Source organism: Cornus florida, unplaced genomic scaffold, assembly GCF_030987335.1.
Source record: "Cornus florida cultivar Cherokee Brave unplaced genomic scaffold, ASM3098733v1 CherokeeBrave_3.0.0_Hap2_Chr10, whole genome shotgun sequence".
In the NCBI taxonomy this organism is placed as follows: Eukaryota; Viridiplantae; Streptophyta; class Magnoliopsida; order Cornales; family Cornaceae; genus Cornus; species Cornus florida.
Window position 1 is genome coordinate 80159649 of NW_026775580.1, and position 16609 is coordinate 80176257.

Consider the following 16609-nt stretch of genomic DNA (forward strand, 5'->3'; position numbering starts at 1 on the left):
AAAATATTAAGAAAATCAAGTTTACAAAATTCAATTGGAATTGGACCTTCCAGATGATTACTGGACATTGCAATCCAACTCACGCCTGAACTTCCAAAGAAGGAGAGTTGGACAAGCTATCCGAGATCTCCGCGAAGAGATTGTGGTCTAGGAATAAAATTTCCAACACAGTCACGATATTTTTTGTTGGCAAAATGGGGCCTTGCAAATTGTTATGGAACAGTTTCAAAAATGTCGAGGCGACGCAACCCCTGGCCAATTGCTCCGGTATTCCACCAGATAGTTGATTATTGGACAAGTCAAGAGTTTGTAGAGAAGACATATAACCAAATGAAGAGGGAATATTACCGGCAAATCTATTTCCGGACATGGTTAACGACATTAAACCTGGAAAAGCTGTACCAATGTTTCTCGGAATATGGCCCTGGAAGTTATTGCAAGAGATATCTAGTTCTAGAAGCTGTGCTCTGGGATAGAAAGGCAACTGAAGATATCAACTGAATGAATTATTTGGTAGAAAAAGTTGTACCAATCCTGTATTGTTCTCCAACAACCAATTTGGAAACTTCCCATCAAAGTTAATTTGAGAAAGCTCAACTATTTGAAGGTCCTTTTGGTAGTAGAGGAAGTTGGGAAAGTCTGTAGTGCTACTGATATTGCTAGATGCACTGTGAGATCAACGAATAACAGTTAGTTGGAAAACTCACGACATGTGTGTGCATGATCATTGGGTTAAAAAATTATTGTGTCTTCATCTTGAGCCTTCCAGGATCATCAAGTCACTACCTTATTTCTCTATCAAACACACAATAAAGTGTGTGTGCATGATCCTTGGGTTAAAAAAAATAAAAAAAAATTGTAACTTAAATATAAATTCATGCTTAAATATGTCAATTCTGAAACGTGAATATTCACAATAAGGTGGCCTCCAACATTTTGTTTATCATCTTTAATTATAATAATTTATTTTGATTTCCATCTTTGATATTCATATTTAATTCACTGATGATATGTTTGAGTAAATGAATTTTTTTGAAATGACTAGATTTGTATTTGAATAAAAAAATTTATCACAAAGAGTAGGCAAAGTGGTATGCTCCTTTGAAATTGAAAGGCAAAAGTTTCAAGTTATCAATGGTACACTAGTGTGAGAGAGAGATTTACCTATCCGAAAAAAGAAAGAAATTAAATAAATAAAATTTGACTATTGAGGTTGGATTTAGGAGCCCACCAAGGGAAATATTGAACTAGTTTGCTTACTAAAATACTTGTTGTCATGTGTTTTAAATAACAAAAAACTCCTTCCATCTTAATTATTAATTATTTGAAATTGATGCATACATGCATACTGTTTCAATCTACATGATTAGATATAAATTTAAATCATGCGTGCTTCTTAAGTTTATCCAATTCAATTCATGTCAAACATTGCTTTAATCCAAATAGAGACTTTTACTTTTCAACATTGATTGTGTTAAAATATACATGCGCCAACCCTAACTCTTTTTGCTACAATAAAGAGAAACTAACACTTTTTTTAGTTTTTTATTTTGTTGCTAAGTATTATTGTCTACCTAAGTCAGTGGATAATCGATATTGAGGTTTTTGAAAGTACTGTTGAATATACAATTAATTGACATAAAATGTTAAAACTGTGTTTTCTTCTTGGTAAACACCTTGGTTGGATATGATATTATCGAAGTTGTTTCCAGTAATGTTCAGCTCTTCTAAGTTGTTCAAACCATCCAAATCTAAGTAGGGAATGAGAAATCAGAAAAAAAAAATAGTAATAATTAGCTATAATACATTGCTCACTATTAACCAAATTAACATGAGGATAATATTATAAACTTGAGCATTTATGTCTTGTCTTGGAGCTAGAACTGAGTTTTCAATGATTGGAGGTTGTTACAATATTACAGTCACCTTGGATATAAATCATTCCGTTCAAGCTGTTTCTACTTAGATTTAGAGTTTTGAGCGATGAAAGTCCATTTAGAGATGTTAGGATGCTATTATTGAAATAATTGTCCGTTAGATCAAGAATCTGTAAATTGCTCAACCTGATAGTTTTTCAAAACCTGCAAAGGCCACAATAAAAAAGTAATTTGCAAGTTTCTTAGCAATAACACACAACTTTGTTCTAAAAATAAAATAAAATAAATAATAATAATAAAGAAATTGAAAAAAATAAAGGAACCAATCAATCTTCAAATGCAATCCTTAGGATGAATATGTATCTCATCTCATATATATATATATATAGATGAAGAGGGAAGCTAGACAAACATTCGTTCTCAATACAACCTTGAATATAATTGTAAGCCAAGTCTAGGCTTATGAGCAATTTAAAGAAAAGAAACACTGATGACGCGAACCCAAATGAGATGAAGTGTTTAAATACCAATCTCGTAACCCATATTCCCTTGTAAAATTAAGGGAAAGTTTGATGACGCGAAGTGTGGTGGTATTGCACTCAACACCTTCGCATTCACAGCAATCATCAGTAGTTCCTTCACCCTCCCATGATGGCAAGGAAGAGCCATTTGGGTGGTTGATGGAAGCTTTGAGCTCCAAAAGAGCGATTCTCTCTTGCTCCCAACACCCATTCACCAAAACCAACATCAACAATATTGATGAACTCAATACTCCTCCTGACAACTCCATTACTGAATGCCTGGTAATTGAACGGATTTGTGTTTAAGTAGGCCTACCTAAACAAAGTGAATGCCTAATCATTGCCTTTCTTTTCCTAAGCATGAATAGGAAGTCAAGGTCTGAGACACATGGAATGTTTTACCCGAGAACATTGTCAAAAATCAAAGGAAACTTCTGACGTGTAAGTCTGCGTAACATTGTTAAAACAAAATAAACAAGAATTTGATCTTTAATAACAAAAAATATTCATATTTTGATATCTCAATTATCTTTCATCACAAAAATAAATAAATAACTAAATAAATATTTTCAATACGAAATAAAAATTAATTATCAAATGTATATACTCCGGTGAAATGGTCCCACCACATGTGACTTTTACTCTAGTGATTAACACGTTTAAAAAACACAAGACATAATTTTCTTTTGCCAAAAATATAAGATAGGATACCAGATTGAAAAGAAAACGATGTATACTATATATATATAATAACACACTAAAGATAATATACAATACAATAATTCACTGAACCGCACATTAAGATAAAACATATTTTTTATATATATAAAAAAAAGGAATTTTATTACGGTAAAAAATATTAAATATAGTTTAAAGATTTTAAATTTATAAACATAGATCTAAATTATTTTCATATTTATTTTTATAATCATTAATCTAGAGAAATTCTTGATGTCTTAATATTTCAAAGCACAATGAACTAAACACAGAAAAAATCTCTCTCAATTCATTACGAAAGAGACTGATTGTGTTAGGTATTATGAAAGACATTGACTTCAATTATATGAGGAGACCTTGACTTAGATTTCCACAATAAAATTCTTCCTATTGTAATACTAGTATGTTTTTTTAGTTTGATTTTTAATATTAAAATTTTTCCAACTGGGTTAATCCTATTATCTCCTACCATATCACACATATCCTTAAACATCTTCTAAATTATAAGAGAGTTTATAATTCCAGTTCACAACTTTTATATATATATATATATTTAAAATAATTACCATTTTTTATAATTTTTTTTTAAAAATATAGAATAATATTAGAAACAACCAAAAGCTGACGAATAAAAAAATGATGGAACCAAAATTAAGATCTTTTCTTCATAACAATGTAAAGGATGGTAGAGTAAAATGCTAATCTCACCTTCTTTTACGGGTAACAATTCATTGAAGATATTGTGTTAACCTTCATTACAGAAGATGTAAGACCAAGACAGTAGTTTTAGATGAAAGGCTGAACAACATTTTTTAACATCACTGAAAGCGCTCAAGTTAAGGAACACAGAAAATTTGAGTTAAACCTAGTCCCACTACTTGATTCAGCTTAAGGGTCTAATGTATTTCTTTCAAAGGGCCGACCTTCTTGTTCACGCCATCAAATTAATTAAGGGTTTCCCATAGCTTTCTTTGCTGAAATTCTATTTGAGGGCTCATACCGCAACATCTGCTGTAAACACACAAATTTGGAAGTGTAAATTGAGATATTGTTCCAAAATAACCGAACAACAAGGGTGGTTCAAACTTTACCAATAGCAAGTCTAGCTTGTCTTCGTCCAGATTAGGAACAGCCGATGACAACTTCCGAGGGCTCCATTGTGGATAATATTCGTGCCAGTTTGTTTGCTTGCTTGCTTACTCCTACTCCTGACCAAACTTCTTCATTTGGAGTATTTGACGATCAGAAGATCTGCTATTTTAAGCATTCCTGTCTTTCGGTACATCACAAGATTGTGAGTGAGTCTTAAGGTCCCTGAATTAAATAAGACTGCCAAAGAGAATTTGGTGATTGAAATTGGAGAAAGAAAAAGCTTAAAATACCTTATTTCAGCCTTAATAAGTAAAAATAAAATGACTATTTTGTGTTTGTTTGTTCTGAACAAAAATAAAAGGGTAAATTACTCAGACCTCCCTAAGGTTTAGCTACATTACCCATAGATGAAACTTTTGGCAAAGTTACTAGCTATGACACCCCCTTGTCCTTAACTTTCGTATTGAAAGTACAAAAATACCCTTGAACAAAAAATAAATAAAAAAAATAAACATATTAGTCCATTGCTTTCTAATCTATATATACATATATACATGCAACCACTCCTCGCACTTACTACCGCCTCCACCGTCCTCTTTTGCTCATGGCAGCGCCGCTTCTTTCTCTACACCACTTTGCAAAATTGAAGGGAAAACAAAGCATTGAGAAGTCTCTGTTGGTTCATAAAATTAAAGGGAAAAATACATATAAACGTATATGTTTGCTTGAAGAGAAAAAAACAAACCCTAATAAGATTGAAGGGATGTATTCATATATATATATATATATATTTTTTTCAATATATATTTTGGTGTATCCAAAACGGAGAATTGACTCTCGTTTTTTGCATTGCTCCTAACCCACTATGATAATAAAGTAATTGCTATCTTGGTTTGTGAATTTTACTTTAAAACCTTCCATTTTAGATAGGCAACCTCTTGGTCAGGTTCACTTTGCAATTCTCAGATAAAGAGATGTTACCCCCATAAATACCTTATAAAGGCACAAAATGAAGTTAGGCTGAAGTTCATGCAAATGATCCTGGGATAATTTCTAAGATTCCCATGCATCCTGTTGGAGGTTAATCATAGTTTTCTAATGAGGTCCTTCGCCATTGCAAGGTCTGGATGATTCTGTGCCTATTAAAGATGAGGGACTTGATAAAAGGACTCATACAAGATTTATTCCAGACCTATTCCTATGCATGCTTCTAAGGATCGAACTCGTCATCAAGTACGAGAGCTCTAAAGCAGGAGCTACTCCTGTTGTTACTGAGTAGGAGTGAAGCAGCTCCGAAGTCCTATTGATGTCTGAATAGGATTTCGCTACATATTGTTAGGTTCAGATTACCTTAGATACTATTAGGTTTAAATTTTAAGACCCTAGATACTATGAGGTATGATGCTACAAACCTAGATACTATTAAGTCTGGAATGAACAACCTTAAGACCATGAATTGGGCAACTTAGATACTATTAGGTTTTTATTTGGGAACCTAGTTACTGTTAAGGTTTATTAGACACCGCTAGACGCCATGAGTTGAACGACCTATATACTACTAAATTTCTATTAGGCAACCTAGATTCCAATAGGCTTGTTTTGGGAACCTTTATAGCATTAGAGTCAATTAGATTCCCTTAGATCCTATTAGGGTTGATTTTAGGTCTCTATAAACTATTAGTGTTGAGGCTAGATATTGCTAGGTAGAATGAAGCATCGATTATAGGGCCGTGATCATCATCATCATTTCTTGCCTTTTTCCAAAAGAATGGGGTCGGCCACATAAATTCTCATTTTCCATTCTATTATATCATACACCATTATCATCATCAACTACAGGGTATTTTGCATATTTTAATTATGGCCAAAAATGGGAATATTAATTTGGGGAACAAATATAGTTCCTAAAACCTTCAGGTCAGATCCAAATTGGACAGGGATTAACGTTGAGGTTCTTGATGGAAATTGGTAGATTCGGGGGATGTTTTTGCAATTTTGAACACACGGAAGGGGTAAATAACAAACTATCAAGAAGACCCAAATAACCGCCATCCACCTTGAAATTTTTATTCACACTTCTAGTAAGCAATAATACATTGTCATGTCAAAATATTTCAGATATAGACATACTCAAAGCTTCAAGCATGCATCAATGATAACTGGAACTAGGCAGATAAATATAGTTATGGCAGACTGATCAACCTCGAGCCCATAATGCTCCACAATGATCTCTAGTAAAGTCTGCCAACCATTTTCAGAATGATACCAGCAAGTTTGAAATTTCACAATCTACTGTTCTAGAGTCCAGGAACATAAAATTCAGATATAGGGTCACAAGTAGTATAACTTAAATTGCAAGGAAAAAGAGGAACAGAAAAACCAGCAAATATGATGTCAGTATGTTCAGAAAAAAAGGGTTATCAGGAGGGGGGGAAAATCAGAGAAGAGTCTAGAGTGTTAGTTGCATGGAAAAGACTTGGTCGGATAAAATACGTTTGTACCTTACTTCTAAATATTCTATACAACAATAAAAACGCTATCAATAAACTTAATATTTTATGTCAAGAAAAAAAGGCAGGTTGTCCACCTCATATCACCATTCACCACTACAGTTCTGGTTAACATCAATTACATTCCATACAGATTTAACTTGTACAAAAACTTGATTTTAGCCTACTTGTGTGAACTTCTCTTTAAAAATAAATTCATTTAATGGGAAGAATGTGCTAATCAGTACTTCCATGAAAGAGCAGAAAATATTACCCTAAAAAAATATCTGTAATAAGAATAATTAGAAATGCCTTCCCAGTGTTTGAAATATTATTTATTATTTTATACCCTGTAAATTTTAGCAAAGCAACCTGCAAAAGACCGAGGAAAAAGAAAAAAAAAGGTCAAATGGAAAGACATGTTTGTTATATGCAAAATAAATTTATAGGTTTGCCATACACATAAATGCTCAAGCACAACTGAGCAAATAGATGAGTAAGACTAAATTACAGAAATATCAGAGAAGAACTGAAACACATAAATGCTCAAGCACAACTGAGCAAATAGATGAGTAAGCAACAAGAACACAATATCAATTTGACAGTTTCTTACAGATTTCAATGTCTACTACTTGATCTTTTACAATTTTTAACTTTACCAAACCACTCCAGATTAAAATAAGAATTCTCACCTAAAAACACAATTTCCCCCCACTCCTAGTCTAATGGACAGCTGAATAATACAGGACTCTAAAGGATAAAAGTGTACTTGAAGCATTACAGATTGACGAGGCAAGAACAAAGTACTAATAGTTTTTATGCAAATTGATTACTAAATTACAGAAATATCAGAGAAGAACTGAAACTCTGTCTAATTTAAGAACGTAGCAAAAATTGACAATGTGGATCTTGCTATCTTAGCTCAAGAATTAGAGGAATATACAGCCAAGTAGTTGTGATTTAGTCATTAATCCAATAAACAGATATATTTCAGGGAAAATATATAAAAACAAATTGCCCATGGATTAGATAAAAATCAATTCAACTCAACAAAGCCTTAATCTCAAATACTTATATCAGCTGCATGTATCCTTCATTGTCATTCAACTCTATCTAGAGAGTAGAGGCAATGAAAAGTCTTGTATAGGCAAATGCCTCCACAAAAATTTGGTTGCAGGAGAACAAAATGACTATGAGTCAGCTGAAGATGATGAAAGCGGAGTTATATTGAAGACTTTGTGAAAAATTCAGTAAGCTCAATCACATGATAGAAAAAATCAATAGAAAGACCTTAATAGACTTAGGATTCTAGGTTGGTTAATCTACTAAATAGTTGGACCACCCATGACCTAGATATATGTTTGTTCTATTGTTTTGCTCTTTTAATGTCAAAAGAAGATGTTGGTTGAAGTGCTACCTTCTAGGGGCTGTTTGGTAACCACAAGGACACAAGGGGCATTTATGTCATTCTACACATGTATATGGTCAGCCTATATTTGCCTGAGATAGTGCATTAGAGCCAAGATTTACACTTCTAAGGACTTAACAGTGGCAGCAAAATAGTGTGTGACATGTGGAGTCCTCAAGGGCAGCATTGACAATTCAGCACTGTGAACAGCTTGCTGCCACGTGGCATTGTGGTCCTGCAGAGAGAAATTTGTACACTGAAATTCATTGGCTAATGGTATAGGGTCTTATCTACACTAGGGTTTTGAGTGAGGACTATAAAGAGGCTATTATAGCCTTCTTGAAAAAGTAGCCTCTTCTATGTAATATCAAAAGGGCTGAAAAGTGAGCAAAAATATAGAACTCTCGAGAGACCAAAATGAATATACTTTTCTGAGATATTAATCTGTCAAGGAGGCTGAACTGGACCTGAGAATTGCTCTAACCTGAGTACACACTTTGAAGATGAAGGGAAGGGTTCATTGATGCTGAAATTCTGGTGCAAAGGGGAGGTTCAAGAGGTCCATTGTTGATGTAGTCACTTCTGGTGCTGGAACATGTGTTAAATAAGGGTATTTAGTTGATTTACAACTGCAGAAGGTTGCTGAGATTACATATTGCTGCTGGTACAATCTTTCACAACTCAAACCTCCACTTTAGCTTGTTTTTCTGGTTTAAGCTTATGAAACTGACCTTAACAAGTTATAATCATACTGCACACTGAGTTTCAATCATCTAAGCATGTGTGATTTGGTAATTTCGAGCTGAAGAAGTTGATTTATGGTCAAGAAAATGACTATTACAGTTTAAGAACTAGTAGACCTCACAGACCTTGTTTTGCCGAATTTACAAGCTTGATAGCTGAACTGTGAACTGAGATATCTTGGCTTATTTACTGTGGTATTGAACTGAGCAAGTGTAATTTGATTTTATATGACTGAGAGAACCATAATCAAGACCATGCTGCTGTAAAATTACATCTAAGTCCCTAAATACAGTGCTGCAGCAAAATACAGTTTTATACACTAATATTGGACTTTAATTTGATAGTATCTTGTTATAAATTGAGAAGTAGTGATTGAAGCAAGTGCCATATGATGAAATACAACTGTGAGACCTAGATACAACAAGGACCAGTCACGAATTTACTGTTGTACCCCTCAAACCAGAATATTGTAGCAGCAGCAGAAAAGCCTGCTGTAAGCTATTGTTGTGCTGCTGTTTGAGCTACTTTGTTGTGCCCTTTTGTGCTGCTGTTTGAGCTACTTTGTTGTGCCCTTGTGTGTTTACATTGTCCAAGTTTTAGACCAAGTATATTTCATTTATTCCAAGCTGTGAGAGGTCTTTGTTGAGAATCTGGAATATCTCAAGGCAGTGTTTGGTAAATCTGAAAATCAGTATTTTAACACTGAAGGTGCTGCTGTGTCCTTGCATTTGCTTATATCTTGCTATCTGTGGTGTTCTTAACAACTGAGCATGAGTATTTGGCCTATTGAAGACTGGGGGAGTGAAGGTTGAGCAGTAATTGAGGCTACATTACAAAATTACCCTTGAGAGCTAGAAAGCTAGGGTTTATTGGTCCTAAGGCTGTTGGGTGATTATGTTGAGTTACCTTGTTTTTTAAATTGTTCTTATCATTTGAGCAAGTGTACTTTGGTGATACACAGTTGTGGGAGCCATTTACAGGCCTGTACTGAAGCTGCATTGTGAAGTTACCTTTATACCCTTGAATTTAGGGTTTTAGCCTTTGGGAGCTGTTTTTGATCAACCTTGCTTTTCTAGTTGTGTAATCCATTCAAGCAAGTTTGTATTGTTGAAGAAAAGGCTGTGGAAACCTAGTTTGAGCTACCATTGAAGCTGCATTGTACTTTGACAGATGTACCCCTTGATTGCAGAGAAGTAAAAGGTAGGGTTTCATGTTGTGGTTTTCTACTTAAGGCTGTGTGTTCAATCCTATCTTGTGTTGCAGCTTAAGTATATTTTACTTGGTGTATTGACACTTCATTGTAAATGGTAGTGGGGCATTGATACCTCATCCCATTGTTGATTAAGCTATTAAGAGCTTTGGAGTCCAAGCACGGTTGCTTAGGACTGGGGGAGTGCATGTGTGCACATTGGTGAGCTAGTGTGTGTGAATTGGTTGTGAAAACTAGTGTCTATTCTTGTACAAGGGTGTATGCAAAGAGTGAGACAGCTGAGTGTGTAACAAGGTTCATACAACTAGTGGAGGCTTATATTGGTTGAGGCCAAGAACCAAGTTTTTCCCTATTGAGAGGGTTTCCTTGTATATCTTGTGTTGTGTGCTTGATATGTGTTTGATTGGTTTGCATTGATTGTCTGGAAAAAGTTTAACTTGACCAAATCCCCCCCCCCCCCCCCCCCCCCTCCCTTTGGTCCACAGTATATTCTGTTGATATCTATAGTGAAACTAACCACAGTTAATGCTACTGCAAATGTTTTCACTACTAGCTTTCAACTAATTAATTGGTTGATTATTGTTGTGGTTGGTGCCAATGATGGCACCTCAATGTGAAACAATATCAAGACATTCAAATGAAAAAATGCTACCATATGGAAGAGTATGGCAGAAATAGAAAATGGCAACTCACTTTACTCTGATGGAAGTATAAAAGAATGAACGATGATATCCCAAATACTATATCCAACCATATACTGGCAAATTCTCTGCGGTTCTCTAACCTCCATTCGTCGTGCAATTCTATCCTGAAATGGCAAGGAGTGTGATAAATTAGCATTTGATCATTCAGTAAATTAAATACAGATTCAAAATTTAGGTCTGTGAGAACAGAGCACAAGAAACATTCTAAATTTAGCATGCCGATTTGAAAAAAAAATGTAATTCAGTAATATTTCAGCCAACATTTAAGTACTTTATATAATCAGAGTGGGCCAAAATGTGCATCAATTGTGCTATCAGAATGGCAGTGAGATTCGAACCTAAGGCATTCACTTTGATACCAGGTTAACCAACCAAGTATACTATAAGCTTAGGCAGTTAGAAAGGGTATAAAGATTTCTTATTCTTTGATAGCGAATAATATGTTGGGACTAGCTACTTAGAATTGAGATATTTTAAGAGAATTTTACTAGTTTGAGACTTGCATGTGGTCATATGGAACTCTTTCACAACGTTGGTAAGAAAGAGACGATCATCTGTATATAATTACTCATTTGCTTTTCCTTTTTAATTTCCTCTCTACATTACCATTTGAACATTGACCACATGGGAACAAAATATTGATGAAACATATAATATACAACTGTCAACAAGCACCAGAGATCATTAATCTTACGCTTTATGCTGTAACTCCAATCAAAACTCCTCGTCAGAAAGAGGTGGAGATTTACCAATCTCTACCTCAAGCTTAATTCATGCTTCTCAAGTTTTAACTCCTTAACCATCTCAAGTTTTTGCTGTTTTCTCACGTCAAGCATCTCTGCTGCAAGTGGTACATACCTGTTCAGCAAAGAGAGGCAAGTTGAACAATTGTTGTGAACATAGAGTTTAAAGGACACTTATTACTTCTTAATGCTGTTTTGTCTTAGTTTAAGACTCATTTTTTGTCTTGTTTTTCTTTGTTTCCAAGTGTATTGGAAATGGTCCTTTCCAGTCTTCTTTTCTGAGTTGTAATCTGTGGGGGTATGCCTCCACTTTTTCCATTGTACTGAACGGAAATCAACAAATGTATGGGAAAAAAAAAAAGGACACCTATTAGTATTGACAGATAAAATAAATCCTCAACTACAAGGTAATTTTATTTATTTTAACTATGCTGTTCACATGACAAAGGAATTCGATTAAAAAAGAAAGAAAGTATTGTCCCACCAAAAAGCATATACATTAGGACCAGGCAATAAAATTGTTCACCCCCCACCCCAAAAAATATATATATATGTATATGTATATATATTTGCCCCATAGAAGTAAGAGAACTTACTTGAGAAAAAAATATTAGGTTCCAATGATTACTTGTCCAAAAAAGACATGAGAACGTAATCATGAACCAAAAAGTCCAAGGCCCATGGTATTACCAACACTGCCAAAAATTTAGCCTGCAAGAATAAGAATGAAGATGATTTAACCAGTTGGCAGAATATTTAAATAATTAGAAGTCAAAATATGTGTTGTAAATTTTGTAATGATTCAGAATGTAATGAACTTCAAAGAAACTCCAACGTAATGAAAAGTTAGTAGTCAGTTACTAAAAAAAACAAAAACACAATTAATAGTTTTGTTACTAGTCAGTTATTTAAATGATATACAATTAGAAATTTATACCATACAATCTTTTGGTCATTTGACCTCATAAATAAACCAAATCATTTCAATAATTCAGGCATTGAATTAAATTAAGTAAAAGATAAGAAACCAGAGTAGTGTATCCATCATAAAGAGTACATGAGAAGCGCAAGCAGTGGTAAGGTAGCATAGAATACTAAATAATGGTTGCTTTGCTTAAAATTTTTGCCTTATAAAAGGGCAAATTTTGTACTGATACTTGAAAAAATGCAAAAAAACCAGAAATACTAACATTTATATTAGGTATAAGGGCCCAAAAAGTCGGTGCTTAAGTGGCTTTGGACTTGATTCCACAAGCCAAAAGCAAAAGAGAGATAAAGAATGTTCTGGGACTCTCTCTGCACGTGTGCGTCTGTGTGTGCATTTGTTCGTGTGTGGGAGAGAAAGCGGAGGCGAGGGAAGGGGAGAGACAGAGCATTAACAAATGTTCCACTGTAAATATATGAAAACGGAAAAGGTATGAGAAGAAGGATGAAGAAGAATCAGAAGATGACAAAGTGAAGGATGAACTTTAATACCCTTTGATCCATAAAAAAGGGATGAAAGTCTCCTTGCATGACGCATTAAGATGGGCTGAACTATATAGAACATGAATTATAGCACTTTTTATGAGTGAAAAGTGACCTCTTAGGTGCCAAGATGATGTTCTTTTTCAACCTAGACTGCTTATAATAATTCTGTGGCATGGGGTCAAGAATGTAACGAATCATAATAAGAATGTAATCGTATCAAAACCTATACTGAAATTAATGTCATCGCTCTGAATTCCTGTCACTATTTAGTACTCTTCTCCATTCATATTGCAGTCAAATGACAATAAAACCTTGAATTCTTTTTCTAGAAGTAACGTCAAAAAATGTTGCACCAAGACAAATGGATGAAGAGTTTAAATCTAGTCCTTAGTACATAGTATTTGAAAAAAGAAGAAGGATCATACAAACTTCATTAATTCAAGAATTTATAAATTGTATTACTATAATTTCTTTTTCTTTTTCCTTTTTTTTTTTTTTTGGCCACAAATTATTTATTCTCTAGTTTTTGTATTAAATTCCTTTTTTCGTTGCACCACATGATCAGTGAGCCAACAGACTTATTGTTGATGCTCCTATGCAATTTTAAAATCACCGATTAAAAGATGAGGTTCCAAGTTATATCTTCTTTTCAGATGATATAGACTTTTAAGTAGAAACTTTAGAATCAAGTGGGTTTAAAACAAGTATGGCTAGAATTGAATGTATGAAATATAACTGTGACAAAACTATTTATCCCAAAAAGAAAAAGGATATATTATTTTTAATAAAACTGGAAATATGAATAGAAAAATAGTGAAGTTAGAAGGTCAAGAGAACAAGAGTGAACGCGTTGAAAGTTTATGGTTAATTATTCATTGTGAATGACAGATTAGCAATAGTGTTTCTTGTACCATTAATGGTAGATGGGTTCGCAGGAAGAATGCTTCAAGCATATTATTTGTGATCAACATAAGTAAATAAGGCCATCAAGGCCGATTGTTTGGTCCAGGCCTGATTTTGCAAGTGTTCGGGTGAAAAACTAAGGAGAGAATACCGCAAGGCATTTCTAAATCTGCTGGCACGGGCTGATCGTACATGGATAGTAGTTGGAGTCGGCGGCTGCATCAGGAGCTGTTGAACCAGGTGCTAAAGCATCGGTGTTTTGTATCCATTGAGAAAGGGGATGTGACTAAAGCCCGGGACAGTCGGCATGCAGGTTGAAAGAAGATTTCTTACTAGCTATTAGACCGACCATGCTTTATGGACAAAATATTGGTTGACTAAGAAACATGTTCATTAGGTGGAAGTACCTAAAATGCATATATTGAGATGAATTTATAAATGAGTACATTCAAAATATGTGGAAGAATCCTCATTGATTATAAATGAGAGGAACCTAAGTAAGATGGTTTGGCCATAGACAATGAAAACGAATAATTGCACTAGTGAGGAAAAGTAAGATGATTCACACTGAGAGTAATGCTACAAGGGAATTATAAGTTGAGATAGCAAAGAACAAGAAGGTAACCTATTGTCTAACCCAATGAAGGAGCCAGGAATTTATTCCAGGGGGCACATTAAACATGATTAAATAATTTTTTTTTTTTCCCTTCTAATTAACATGACAACTAACAGTAATCAAGATTCAATAAGTATGTCATTATTCACAAAAATTGCGGTAAAAAAAAAAAAAAAATTAAAAACATAAAATACTGACATTAAATTCATAAAATTGCAGAAATTAATTTAAAGGAGAAGAAGAAGAAGAGAGAGAGAAAAAAGAAAAAAAAAAAAAAGAATAAGAAGAGAGAAAAAAATGTTATTGCACATATATCACACATAAGTGAAAGAAGAAAAAAATTTAAGAGAAAAAAAGGAAGAAGAAAAATAAAAAGGAGAGAACTTTGGAAGAGACAAAATTAAGGTCTGATTAAGGGGAATAAAACATTTTTTGAAGGGACCAAAGAAATTTGAAGAAGAAAAACAGTAAAAGAGAAAATAAAAGAAGAACAAGAGAGATGTTTAGAAAAGAGGAATTTTAAGGAGGACATTTAGTAATATTTCAAAATTAAAGTAATTTTTAAAAATTATAGAGCCAGCTCAGGGGGTGCGGCTCCAATACTCTATATATGCATTATGCAACTAGAAACTTTTTCCTTTCTCATCTCCATTCTATAGCTTAATGCTTTTATTATTTTTCATATGTGATGCATGAAGATTTGTTTTCTATATAAAATAAACAAAAACTAGAAATTGTTAGTGAAGTTGAGATACAAGCATGGCGGTTTGTCACGTATGACAAGTCAAAGGGCCCCTCAGGTGCTCCCAGACACCATCATTTCCAGTTTTAGCACCACCGCTCATGTGAAAGACATATTCTTGCTTCAATTTATGTGAAAGAAAAAGATTACAGGTGAAAAAAGGCATTTAAATCGAGTTTGGTAATCCAATTACAAATTTACGATGCTAAGGTATAAAGATAAATGTGTATCACATTTTCAGAAAACTATCTCGAATTGCATATTAACATAACATACACTAATCAGCCCCAAACAAACTCTATAACAGGAAAGGAACTTGACTACAACAGAACTATAAATCTCTTCGAAGTAAAATGTTAACTAACCCCAAATACTTAGAAATCGGCTTTTTAAAGCTGAATTATGACAATAAAAATGTTTATATTCTTGCTGGATTGTAAAACTTGAAAATGGACTTACTGAGTTAAAGGAAGCATATAGAAAAACACAATCCTCATATAGCATACCATCATCCTCCGTTCTGAGGACCAAATCCCTCACAGACTCGACCAACCCTCTCTCCGGAATCATCTCACTAGAACCTGCCCGGACACCTTTTCTAGATTTCCCAAGTTCATCTAGCTCGAATCTTGAGCACATGATGAACCATTGACATCCTTTGTTTTGTCCGCAAGCCAATCTTCCCACCTCCTATTCTCTTCATTGCTCATATCTTCCTGTGCTTCTCTCAATTCAATGATTGCCTCTGCTCTCCTCTTCCACACTTCAAACTTCCCACCCTCAGATAACCCGTCTTCGCCGGAGCTCTCCAGTACCTCCTCTTCCACTTCAAGCATATCCTCATCCCTCAAACCAAGCCAATCTCCATCCTCATCGAAAAAGAACTTCTTCCACCAACTTCTCTTCCTTGACTGGCTTTTCTTTGCATATGGAATCAACCCACCAAACCTCCTTCTTCCCCCACTCAATTAAACAACAATATTCGACAAATTATGTGGATATAACAACGACTTGTGACAATTGCTTCGATTTGAAAAGATAAAGTTCTCACATAAGATCATTGAAGGGCTCATAAAGAATATATAGAGAACCCAACATCTTTCAGCCTTAGGCCAATTCCAACTCTGCTCACATGAATTCAAACAATAAATAAAAGAAACCATTAGAATGGAATCAATTCAAGATTGTTATTATTCCACAAAATTCGAGATGTTCCTCGTAAGAGACCACTAGCACTCAAGGTACCAAAAGTCCACAAACCCTAAAACCTAAACGCATCATAGTATAAAGAGAGAGAGAGAGTGGAAAGAGAGTACTTTGGGGCCAAAGCTGCTAGTTGTGGGGTTTGGCTATCCGAACAATAGTGTTTGTGG

The 16609-nt window shown here is 34.3% G+C and overlaps 1 protein-coding gene and 1 pseudogene across 1 annotated transcript; both read right to left on the minus strand.

Annotated features, from left to right (window-relative positions):
- Positions 1-79: 79 nt before the first annotated feature.
- Positions 80-2667, minus strand: LOC132277938 (receptor-like protein 15). Its single transcript, XM_059779778.1, has 3 exons — positions 2405-2667; positions 530-668; positions 80-424 (listed from the first exon to the last, which is right to left on the minus strand). The coding sequence occupies exons 1-3, from the start codon at positions 2665-2667 to the stop codon at positions 80-82; spliced, it is 747 nt and encodes a 248-aa protein (XP_059635761.1).
- Positions 2668-3724: 1057 nt separating this feature from the next.
- Positions 3725-16334, minus strand: LOC132277939 (uncharacterized; annotated as a pseudogene).
- Between the last annotated feature and the right edge of the window lie 275 nt (positions 16335-16609).